Source organism: Pelophylax lessonae (genome assembly GCF_965119305.1).
Source record: "Pelophylax lessonae genome assembly, chromosome: 4".
In the NCBI taxonomy this organism is placed as follows: domain Eukaryota; kingdom Metazoa; phylum Chordata; class Amphibia; order Anura; family Ranidae; genus Pelophylax; species Pelophylax lessonae.
In genome coordinates, this window is record NC_138771.1 from 575,635,283 (window position 1) to 575,648,382 (window position 13,100).

The window sequence follows — 13,100 nt, forward strand, 5'->3', positions numbered from 1 at the left end:
GTGCTAGTATGCATCCCATACTAGCACATTATGAGAGGATTACCTTAAAACGATGCCCTTCAGCGGTGCACTGTCACTGCTGAGAGTGCTTCCATCTTTACCTAGTCTTCCTTCCGAGTACGTGGCCTCCAGCTACATGAGTGGCACGAGGATGTCACATGAGCCACCCTTTACGGCATGGGCTGTGAAGGTCCGGTGCGGTATGCCAGACCCTAAGAGTGCATGCGCCAGTGATCTCAGTGCAAGTTTAGGAGATAAGCCTTATTATAGGCTTACCTGTAGGTAAAATGGTTTACTACCACTTTAAAAAGTTGCCTATTGATAGCATATAAGCACCTACTTCCACCAGTGGAGAACATACCTGTGTGTTCAGGGTTTCCCAGTCACCTTACCCTCTTCTGGCTCTAAGCTAGCAGCACTGACTTGACCATGTCAGTACTGCCTGCAGTAGGAGGATTGCTATATATGCTGGTAGAATTTACTCTCTGCCTTGCTCTATCGTTCAGCTTCCTGTTGTACAAGAGCTCAGGACACTGACAAGCGTTTGAGGAGGCAGCGGAGCAGTACTGCTCTGCAATTATCTACCCCACATGGCCCCCTACAGGAGCAATGCTGACTTCCACAATTCAGCCTGTAAACTACTTCCAAGGAGTGCTATCTGGGGCATTGTAGCAAATCATGTTAAGAACCCTTCAGATTCATGCCATCTACCACTGATTCTTGTTCTTTTCAGAGCCATTTAAACATTTTATTTGACCAGCAGTCCAACATCTATATGAGTTACCAACCTCCAGGACTTTGTTCTTCTGTGTTTCGTTTACTTTGCCTGCCAAACAGCAGTGAGATAATGCATTATGTATGATAAATTTGTTTGATTTTGCGCTTGGTTCCTTGTACAATTTGGGCCCTGAAACAAAAATGGACATTAATCAGATATGGAAAGCAAAGGAAGGGTATCTGTATATATGTCCATCTACTAGAAAAACAGCATTGTCTGAAAGAAACTTGGCACATATAGCAGTCCCAAAGAAACAGTAACTGTCACAAAACCAATGGCGGCTTACAATCTTTGCTTTTCTTTTTGTACATCACAGGACACAGAGCCATAAATCATAACATATGGGTTATATAGCCACCTTTAGGTGAAGGACACTGGCAACCCATCAGAATTGATGCCCCCCTATATAACCCCTCCCACACAGGAAGTACCTCAGTTTTTTGGCCAGTGTCTAAAGGTGATGGTCACTTTGGAGAGTCTCTCCACATTTTTCTTGTTTTTTCTTCAAATGAAGACAGAAGATATGCTGTTTACCCCGATCAAAGATCATTGAATCTAAGGGGTTAAGCTATCAGATCCACCCTAAACAGTCAATGGACTAAAAAGATGGTACCTGAGCCTTGGGAAGCAGATAAGAGGTTTTGCCTGTAATGCTGTCCTTTTTAGGCGCTGGATCCTGGGATCCAGAACCTTGGAATACCAAACCCCAAAGGCACTCCATGCAGGGTGCTCTACAGGTCCAAGACCGTGTCCCCTCTTCTATAGGGGACCCAGTCCTTGAAGGTCGACAAGACAAAGCTCGCCGTGATGGGTTAAGATTGGATTCTGGTTTCAAAACAGAATCCTGCGGCAGGACTGGTGAGTCCATTTTAAAATATTTACTTATTCAGCAAACCTTAAAGGTAAAAATTGCTGGCTTAAATGCAAATTGTAAATATTTTATGCACTGTTCCTTTTAAAAGATAACAGAGACCATGTGTCATATGTATCCCTCCATGAGGTGGATGTTCTGCTTACAAGTTACAAAACCGTTACAGTTGGAAAAGATACTGTGATGCCACCATCAGGCCTTGAAGGTCCTAGCCGTGTTTCCACTGTGTCTACTCCTCCTGAAGGGCCACAGGCATCTTGCCAATCTGAGCCATTACGGTATCAAAAGGTTCCTACGCTTTGCAATAGAGAACCGTCATTTTCAGTTTATGGCCCTGCCCTTCGGGTTAGCCACAGCCCCAAGAGTTTTCACAAAGATCCTAGCTCCAGTATTGGCTGTTCTAAGGTCCAGAGGGATATCTATAATAGGATATCTGGACGATCTATTACTAATAGATCTATCGGCTTCAGTTCTAAGCCAAAATGTCCTCCAGACAGTACAGCTCCTAGAACGTCTGGGTTGGATACTGAACTTGGTAAAGTCAGCATTACAGCCGTCCTAGCGTCTGGAATATCTTGGTCTTCTTGTGGACACTACACAAGCAAAGATATTCTTGCCAGCAAGAAAGTTCGCAGACCTGAAAGTTCAGGTTCAGTCCGTAGTAAGGCTGAGATATCCTTCTGTACGTCTTGGCATGATGTTACTAGGGGAGACTGTGTCTGCATTCGAGGCAATTCCCTATGCTCAATTCCATGCCAGACCCTTACAGAACAACATTCTGTCTGCCTGGGACCACAAAGGTTCAGTCTCTGGACCGTTCCATGTCTCTGGTACCAAGAGTAAGTCAGAGTCTAAATTGGTGGTTGTTGACCAGAAATCTAGAGAAAGGGAAATCCTTTCTTCCAGTAACTTGGAAATTAGTCACTACAGATGCCAGTCTCTCCGGTTGGGGAGTGGTCCTAGAGCAGTGATGGCGAACCTTGGCACCCCAGATGTTTTGGAACTACATTTCCCATGATGCTCAACTACACTGCAGAGTGCATGAGCATTATGGGAAATGTAGTTCCAAAACATCTGGGGTGCCAAGGTTTGCCACCACTATCCTAGAGGAAGCCACTGTCCAGGGGAAATGTTCTTGGGTAGAGAAAAGTCTCTCCATCAACATTTTGGAAATCCAAGCAGTCAGTCGGGCTTTGAAATTCTGGGCGTCCAGGCTTCGGGGTCACCCTGTCAGGGTACAATCCGACAATGCCCTGCTGTGGCTTATATCAACCATCAAGGAGGCACAAGGAGTCAATCAGTCCAGAAAGAGGTGGACTTCATCCTTTCTTGGGCTGAGAAGTTTGTGCCATGCCTGACAGTAGTTTTTATTCTGGGAATAGAGAACTGGCAGGCAGACTTTTTGAGTCGTCAACAGATGTTTCTGGGGAAATGGTCCTTACACCCTGAGATTTTTCAATCAATCTGCCTACGCGGGGGGTCCCCACACGTAGATCTGTTGGCATCCAGGTTCAACAACAAGTTGAAGAAATTTATGTCCAGGACCAGGGATCCACTCGAGTGGATGCTTTGGTGACTCCTTGGGAGGAGTATTCCCTGATATATGCCTTTCCTCCGGTGCAGCTGATACCGCCTCTGTTGAGCATAATCCAGCTAGAGGCTAAACCAGTGATTCTGGTAGCTCTGAAATGGCAGAGGAGGGTTTGGTTTGCACAAATCCAGAGATTGGTAGTGACGAGGCCTTGGGCCCTTCCACTGCGTCCGGACCTACTCTCTCAAGGTCTGATATTCCATCCTGCTGTACAGTATCTAAATTTGACGGCCCTGCAGTTCATACACTAATAAATGCTAGAAAACCAGTCTCTAGAAACATTTATTACAGAGTCTGGAAGTCTTACATTGCCTGATGTAAGGCCAGGAAATGGCATCCCCACAATTATATTATTGGGAGAAATCTAGCTTTCCTTCAAGCAGGAGTAGTTATGAAGTAAGCCTTGAGCACTATCAAAGGTCAAAGGGTAGATTTCAGCCTTATCGGTTTTCTTTCAGGAAGTAAGCCTTGAGCACTATCAAAGGTCAAAGGGTAGATTTCAGCCTTATCGGTTTTCTTCCAGGAACCAATCGTTTCCCATTCGTTGGTTCAGACCTTCATCCGGGGCATGTTACGTTTGCTTCTGCCTCTGAAGCCACCATTATGTCCTTGGGACTTAAATTTGGTGTTGGCAGTTTTGCAAAAACAACCTTTTGAGCCTCTGGGGCAAGTTCCCCTAGTTCTTTTCACCAGAAAACTTTTGATTGTGATAACTTCAGCTAGAAGGGTATCGGAACTAGCATCTCTTTCTTGTAATGAGCCATTCTTGATATTTCATCAATGTAGGGTGATTTTACGTCCACACCCAGGTTTTTTGCCTAAGGTGGTGTCCGTCGTTCATTTGAATCAGGACATTATACTACCTTCCTATTTTCCAGATCCTCACTCAGAGGAGGAAAGATTATTGCACCCTCTTGATGTAAGGCGTGCACTTAAGTTTTACTTACGAATCGGAGCTGTTTCCTGTAAGACCGAGAGCTTGTTTGTGCTGCCAGAAGGCACCAGAAAGGGGTTGGCAGCATCTAAATCTATGATTTCTTTTTGGATTCGCCAGGTTATTACCCAGGCGTATGATCTAGTAGGGAAAGTTCCAACTTTTCCTGTAAAGGCACATTCTACCAGAGCAGTAGGTGCCTTTTGGGCACATCGCCATCAAGCCTCTATGGCTCAGATTTGCAAGGCCGCGACCTAGTCGGTGGTGCATACGTTCACTCGTTTCTATCGAGTGAATGTTGGGACCCAGGAGGAATCTGCATTTGGCCACAGTGTTCTGCAGGCAGCGGTGTAATCCATTTTTTGGGGTCAGATGGTGGTATTTTTTGGTGTCCCCCTCCCCTCAGATGCATTGCTTTGGGACGTCCCATATGTTATGATTTATGGCTCTGTGTCCCGTGATGTACGAAAAGAAAAATTGATTTTTTAATACAGATTTACCTGTAAAATCCATTTCTTGAAGTACATCACGGGACACAGAGGTCCCTCCCCTCTTCTATGTGAGGGAGGGGTTATATTCTGATTGGTTGCCAGTGTCCTTCGCCTAAAGGTGGCTATATAACCCATGTGTTATGATTTATGGCTCTGTGTCCCGTGATGTACTTCTAGAAATGGATTTTACAGGTAAGTCTGTATTAAAAAATCAATTTTTTCTCAACACATGAAAAGATGCCTCCTAATTGGAAGGAAAGGGCAGTTAAAGACAAACTTTAGGCAAATAAAAAAATGTTCTCTTGCAGTGGGGCTGTGTCTGCGCTGAAAGGTTTAATTGCTCGTTTAGGTCTAGGGCATTAGTAAAAAGAAATATACTTACCCGATTCTCCCCGCAGCGTCTGCACACCCATGCTCCACACCGGTCTAGGGTCTTGATATCATCAAGACCCGAGCAGGGTCCATAGCCCTACTCTGGACATGAGGACACCGAAGGATAGTCCACCGCTGGATTGTGGGGGAGGGGAGGATAAGGTAAATAAAACGGTTTCTCCTCTCCCTTGGACAAAACAAGCTACTAACCCTTGCAGTGCAGGCAAAGCCCCATTGAAAGGGCTAATTCTTTTTACTGCCCGGAGGGAGCATGGTAGAAAAAAATGAAGAGGGGGAGAGAGTGGAGTGGGGAAGAGAAATGTAGTGGTAAAAAGAGAAAAACAGAAATCTAGTTTTGTTTGAACAGGCTAGACAAAGAAAGATGGAGTCTGGCTTGCGGTTATAAGCAGCAGCCCAGTTTGTGGAAATTTTGTACAACTAAAAATAACAAAGATCTATTTTTAGAATTAATGAAATTAACAGAGCATTAATGTACAGATCATTATGAGAGAAGAAGGGGAAATAAGTACCAGTGTATTCTGGGATGGAGGCAGGGGATGATGCTGTGGATCCAGTGTCCCAATCCTTATCGCCATTCTGAGTAAAAAGACCCCGGCTGGGAGACATGAGACCAGAGGGAGAGACCGCTCTGTGGGGATAAAAGAGAAAGTCAAAGTCTATTAGTGTATGATCTGATTATACAAAAAATAAACAGTCTTCTTCAGAGTCTTAAACTCTATCAGGCTATGTGGTGCTTTCTGTGTCCCCTTACTGCCTGGGTGCTTACTGGGATGGGGGAACAGAGGTTATAATCCAATGCTGGTCAATCTAATAGTCATAGGGATCTCAAGTTAAGTCCCTGACATCACCAAAGGGCCACTCATAATGTTCAGTGTGGGTAATGCTAAAAAAAACAATTGTCAAGAATTGGACCTAATACAGCAGAAGGGCGGTGGGCAGGCTGCAGGAGATGGCCAAAGGCTTTTACAGGTGTGGGGACACATTACAAAAGAGACTGCTAGAGAGGTATTAAACCCACCCCCCCCCAAAAAAAAATTGTAATGTATTGCAACTTACCAGTCATTCGATGTGGTGGCTGCATTAGTTTTATTTTTTTAGGATTTTTTTTATTTTATTATGGTCATCCTGCCAGTAACACACTTCCTTTCTCAGGATGTCTGCATTCTAGATGAAGTAGTAAGGCAGACACCTTTGGACAGCAGCATTGTCAGTCGGGGGGGGGGGGGGTAGGTTAGTGTTAGACTAGCGTATTTAATAGACTCGACTTACAAAAATTGAAGTTCAGCTAACACTTATTAAGCAGTTACAGGAAAAGTTCAGGGGCGGCCCTACCATGGGTCCCAGCAGAACTTTAGGAGGGGCGGCAAATTGACGCCCAAGATTTTTTTACCAGCAGTTTGGTGCGCACCGCCTGCACCAGATCAGATGTACAGCTTTCCGCCACCTGGCCCAGCGGTGCGGCAGGTCTAATCCTTCCATGAGATCGCAGCACTCCTCCTTTTTCAAGTTTAGAAGCAGGTGATTGGTTACTAGACAGCAGGGCTGTCCGAGCAATCAATCACCTGCCTTTTACATGAAAAGTCCCACCCTCTGTCCAGACCTGCAATGCTTCCCATCTTGTGTAAATAAGGGAGCGGGAGTGCTGCGACCTTATGGAAGGGGCAGTCTGTAATCTCGATGGAGGACTGTGATGGGGGGGGGCTCTGTGATGAGGAGAGCTCTGCGATGGGGGGGGGGGGGGGCTCTGCGATGGCAGGGCTCTGTGAGGAGGGGAGTCTGTGATGGGATGGTCTGTGAAGAGGGGAGTCTGTGATGGGATGGTCTGTGAAGAGGGGAGTCTGTGATGGGATGGTCTGTGAGGAGGGGAGTCTGTGATGGGATGGTCTGTGAAGAGGGGAGTCTGTGATGGGATGGTCTGTGAAGAGGGGAGTCTGTGATGGGATGGTCTGTGAAGAGGGGAGTCTGTGATGGGATGGTCTGTGAAGAGGGGAGTCTGTGATGGGATGGTCTGTGAAGAGGGGAGTCTGTGATGGGATGGTCTGTGAAGAGGGGAGTCTGTGCTGGCAGGGCTCTGTGAAGAGGGGAGTCTGTGATGGGATGGTCCGTGACGAGGGGAGTCTGTAATATGGAGTTTGTGGTTTGGAATTGAACATAACGGTATGGCATGTCATATAATTTTGCATATAGATAAGGTGCTGTTGCATGTATATCAGACTTCCTGATAAATTTAATTTTAGTTTTGAATATCATGTTAATAAAACCCAATGTCTTCATTCCCACCTTCTGAGACAGCGTAAGCAAGGGACTCTCTCGAAGATTCTCAAAGTAAACTTCCGGAGGACCGAAAGCAGCAAATTGAGGTCCCAAGGTGGCAATGGAGACCGCACTGGAGAAACCAAATGGTGAACACCCTGAAAAAGGTACGCACCAGGGAGTGGGTGGCCAAGGGTTGTTGAAAGAAGACCGCCAAAGCCGACACCTGGCCTTTGATGGTACTAAAGGCCAATTTCTGTTCAACCCCCAGTGAAAAACTCCCTCAGGACAGGGGCTTTTGGAGGGAACTGCAGGCTAGCCTCTTGCCTACTGACTATGAGCCCTGGTTTGGGGTAATGTTACTTTGGATTCAAGTTCACACCTCCCCAAGACACACAGGCTCTTGGACTCTAGGCCTAGGATCCACGTTAAAGGCCTAGCTGCCTATTGACAATAGGGGACTGCTCCGAACAGTCAGAGTCATGGCAGATGCTAATGTATCAGCTCAATTCTGATGGAACCACACAAGCACATTGTTGGGTCACGGTTCTGTTACACTACCTGGGAAGGAAGGTCAAGATCCAAGCCACTGAGAAGAAGCAAGGATGAACCCCAAGGGACTCACACCACGTGATGTACAGTGTCTTGCAAAAGTATTCACCTCCCTTGACTTTTTACCTATTTTGTTACATTAAACCCTTAAGTTCAATGTTTTGGTAATCTGAATTTTATGTGATGGATCAGAACGCAATAGTCCAAGTTGGTGAAGTGAAATGAGAAAAATATATATACATAAAACTATTTTTTAGAAATAGAAAACAGAAAATTGGCATGTGCGTATGTATTCACCCCCTTTGTTATGACGCCCATAAAAAGCTCTGGTGCAACCAATTACCTTCAGAAGTCACATAATTCATGAAATGATGTCCACCTGTGTGCAATCTAAGTGTCATATGATCGGTCATTACATATACACACTTTTTTGAAAGGCCCCAGAGGCTGCAACACCTAAGCAAGAGGCACTACTAACCAAACATTGCCATGAAGACCAAGGAACTCCCCAAACAAGTAAGGGACAATGTTGTTGAGAAGTACAAGTCAGGGTTAGGTTATAAAAATATCCAAATCTTTGATGATTCCCAGGAGCACCATCAAATCCTTCATAACCAAATGGAAAGAACATGGCACAACAGCAAACCTGCCAAGAGATGGCCGCCCACCAAAACTCCCGGGCAAGGAGGGCATTAATCAGAGAGGCAGCACAGAGACCTAAGGTACCCCGGAGGAGCTGCAGAGTTCCACAGCAGAGACTAGAGTATCTGTACATAGAACGACAATAAGCGTAGTTTAATAGAGTTGTGTTTCATGGCAGAGCGGCCAGAAGAAAGGCATTACTTTCAGCAAAAAAACACAATGGCACGTTTTGAGTTTGCGAAAAGGCATGTGGGAGACTCACAAAATGTATGGAGGAAGGTGCTCTGGTCTGATGAGACTGAAATGTAACTTTTCGGCCATCAAAGAAAACGCTATGTCTGGCGCAAACCCAACACATCACATCACCCAAAGAACATCATCCCCAAACACACTGCTAAAGCAACACTTGAGTGGTTTAAGGGGAAAACATGTAAATGTGTTGGAATGGCCTAGTCAGAGCCCAGATCTCAATCCAATCAAAAATCTGTGGCCAGACTTAACCACTTTAAGGCCCCCTTCCCGACCAGGCCCTATTTTGCGTTTCGACACTGCGTTACTTTAACAGACAATTGCGTGATCGTGTGATGATGTACCCAAATAAAATTGATGTCCTTTTTTCCCCCCCACAAACAGAGCTTTCTTTTGGTGGTATTTGGTCACCTGTGCGATTTTTAATTTTTGCGCTATAAACAAAAAAAAGAACAACAATTTTGAAAAAAAAAAAACAATATTTTTCACATTCTGCTATATGACATTCTCAAAAAAAAAAAATTTAAAAATCAAAAATGTTTAACATTTTAGGCCAATTTGTTTTCTGCTCCATATTTTTGGTTAAAAAAAAAAAATCACAAGAAGTGTATTTTGATTGGTTTGCACAAAAGTTTTTGTGTCTACTAACTACGGGAAAGATTTATGTCATGTTTATTGTTTTTCTACAGTTTTTTACTAGTAACGGTGGCGATCTGCAATTTTTTGCGGTACTGCGACATTGTGGCGGACAGATTGGACCCCTGACTGACATATTTGACACTTTTGGGGGTACCAGTGACATTACTACAGTAATCAGTGCTAAAAATATGCACGGTTACTGTAATAATGACACTGGCAGGGAAGGGGTTAACATTGTGGGTGATCAAGGGGCTAAATGTGAGCCTAGGGGAGTGATTCTAACTGTGGGGGGGGGGGGCGTGGCTTCTGAAATGACCATAGAGACATGTGATCCTATATAGAAGGATCACATGGGCTCTATGATCATTCCAGAGAGAAGAACGGTCAGCTGTGTTTACAGGGGAACGACCGCGGGTGTCAGGCGGCAATCGGAGCCGCCTGCCCACTGCATCGGCTTCCCCGTTCGCCCCCCCTAGCTTCGTGCATGAGAGCGACGTACAGCTACGGCGATTTTCCTGTGAGCGGCTGCCTGCCGCTGTATAACTGCCGCGGGCGGTCGGGAACAGGTAAAAGATTGCTCAAACAAGCACAAACCATCCAACTTGAAGGAGCTGGAGTAGTTTTGCAAGCAGGAATGGGCAAAAATCCCAGTGGTAAGATGTGGCAAGCTCATAGAGACTTATCAAAGCAACTTGGAGCTGTGATTGCCGCAAAAGGTGGCTCTACAAAGTATTGACTTTAGGGGGGTGAATAGTTATGCACATTGACTTTTTCTGTTATTTTGTCCTATTTGTTGTTAGCTTCACAACAGTGGCGGCCTGTGCATAGGGGGCGCCAGGGCGCCGCCCCCCCCCCCCTAAAAAAAGAAAACATTTTTTTTCAAAAAGAGCAATAAAGTTTAAAAAAAAAAAAAATTGTGTTCGCCGGCCTATGTGGAGGCTGTTGGGGGGGGGTGGGGTTTACGATCCAGAAAGGCACTGATTGGCTGCCTTCTGGGGGCGTAACCTGGGCGCAGGGCACAGAGCTAGGACACCCCCACTTTCGTGATATCCTGGCTGTGATTGATCCAGTCTCCAGCCTGGACCAATCATCATCCAGGACATCCCGCTGACGTCGCAATGGGGGCGGTGCCGGTGCGTGCATCAGTCACTCACCGTCACCGCCGATCACCTTCCCGCCGGTTCCCGCCGCAGAGAAGAGGAGAGGCCGAGACGAGGGAGAAGCCGCTCACCTTCCCACCGCCGCAGAAGAGGACGAAGTATAGAGGAGGGGAGAAGCCGCCGCCGGGAGCTGAGCCGCGGCCAGGTAAGTGCATTAAATTGAAGGGAGCACGCACGCTGGTCTCTGCATTGATTGGGGGACAATGCTGTGGGCACTCTGCAATCATTGGGGGACAATGCTGTGGGCACTCTGCAATCATTGGGGGACAATGCTGTGGGCACTCTGCAATCATTGGGGACAATGCTGTGGCGCTCTGCAATCATTGGGGACAATGCTGTGGCGCTCTGCAGTGATTGGGGACAATGCTGTGGCGCTCTGCATTGAAAGGGGCTCGCACGCTGAACTCTGCATTGATGGGGGCATGGAACAGTGTTCATTGCATTGAAGGGGGCACAGCACAGTTGCATTGAAGGGGGCACGCACGCTGAACTCTGCATTGTGGGGGCACAGCACAGTGTTCATTGCATTGAAGGGGGCACAGCACAGTGTTTATTGCATTGAAGGGGGCACGCTCGCTGGTCTCTGCATTGAAAGGGGGCACACACGCTGGTCTCTGCATTGAAAGGGGGCACGCACGCTGGTCTCTGCACTGAAAGGGGGCACGCACGCTGGTCTCTGCACTGAAAGGGGGCACGCACGCTGGTCTCTGCACTGAAAGGGGGCATGTACGCTGGTCTCTGCATTGAAAGGGGGCATGTACGCTGGTCTCTGCATTGAAAGGGGGCTGTAGAATTATTTTATTAATTCGGCTTGATCATGGATTTTGTAATTATGCAGGTTCTCTTTACCCTTGTTACTGGGAAGCCTAGGCATAAGGTCAAAACCAAAATAGCAGTTTGAATGTCATTCTTGTCCAGTTGTCTCCCTTCTTTTGACCAGAATTCATTGCTTGAGAGGTCAATAGGTCAGTGGCTAACTTGTCAGATATAGCTTCAGAGATATTTGAGACATACTTAACTAGACACGTGAACATATCTTTTATGTCAAGAATAATGGGTTATCTATAATAGAGTTAGTATTTAAGTTACTTATTTAAGTAAATTAACTGTTTAATAGAGTGTAAAGAATTGTGTGTTGTGATATGTGTGTATATATGTATATATATATATATATATATATATATATATATATATACATAATATTGAAATTGATTATCCTTTTGTAAGTTTGGTTACAGTTGTAAAAGAATGTATATGTCACAAAGGTTATCTATTCTGAATCAGGAAAGGTCATTTCATACTACAGTGTATTTTGAGAATACTACTATATGTTTCTGTCAATCAAAGTAGTATCAGTCTAAGTCAGCGTTTTGGTCATATACATATTAGGAATTATTACTAATATGGGCATCACACATTTAGCTTAAACTGTATTAGGTCATAACTGCATTACGAGTCTTGACGGTCTGAAACAGTATAAAAGCAGTGTCCTGGAGCACAGATGCCAGGACATCACATACAACCACACACCTCCTTCACACTGAAGACTTAACACGTACATATTGAAACCTCATTTCATTGTTTTCTTTAGGCCTACACACTCAAACTACAACAGCTGTTTCTCAGTCCTCTTTGGAAGCAGAGCTAGCAGGCAACTAATTTTTCTTACTTATTCACTTACAATGTACTGAACTGTACTTACTTTTTACATTGTATTTATGCTTGATGTGCCAAGTGTGTTTGAATAAAATCACACTTTGTTTAAGCCTGGCTAAAGAACTATTTGAACACAACGCCTGAAACGACGCTACAGATATTTTTTTTAATATCAGCAACATTTTACAGGGGCATATACCATCTCCTGTACCATGACCTGTGCCATGCCTATACCATATCTGTGCCATGCCTATACCATATCTGTGCCATGCCTATACCATATCTGTGCCATGCCTATACCATCTCCTGTACCATCACCTGTGCCATGCCTGTACCATCACCTATGCCATGCCTATACCATCACCTGTGCCATGATTTCAAAGTCACGCAATTTTTTACTGCGTTTTTTGGCACGAAGCAATACCTATTACATTTTTCTTTTTGCGCCCCCCCAAAAATTTTGAGCACCAGCCGCCACTGCTTCACAATAAAAAAAAAAAAACAAAATCTTCAAAGTTGTGGGCATGTTCTGAAAATTAAATGATGCAAATTCCAGGTTGTGAGGCAACAAAACGCGGAAAATGTCAATACTTTTGCAAGGCACTGTACATCTTCCACGTACGATGGTAGATCTTCCTAGAAGTAGATTTCCTAGCTTTTAACAGCGTTGGAATCACCGATTCAGACCAACTCCTATCCTTCAGTACCTGGCTTTCAACAGCCAAGCCATCAAAGCTAGCGACTGTAAAGCAGGGTGGAAGATCTGCCCTTGGAACAGCAGATCCTCCCTGAGAGGAAGCTTCCAAGGAACATCGGCGACCAGCTGCACCAGATCAACGTACCCAATCCTCGCGAGGCCAGTCTGGGGCCACTAAGATGACTGGAATCCCT

General features: G+C 45.3%; 1 protein-coding gene across 1 annotated transcript in view; it reads right to left on the reverse strand.

The window, feature by feature from the left end:
• CAMSAP3 (calmodulin regulated spectrin associated protein family member 3) overlaps positions 1–13,100 on the reverse strand; it is a 174,216-nt gene that overhangs the window by 1,726 nt on the left and 159,390 nt on the right. The window contains exons 17-18 of the mRNA XM_082253167.1: positions 5,568–5,686; positions 789–907 (exon numbers count right to left, since the gene is read on the reverse strand). Coding sequence (XP_082109293.1) covers positions 789–907; positions 5,568–5,686 — 238 coding nt within the window. The remainder of the gene's footprint in view (positions 1–788; positions 908–5,567; positions 5,687–13,100) is intronic.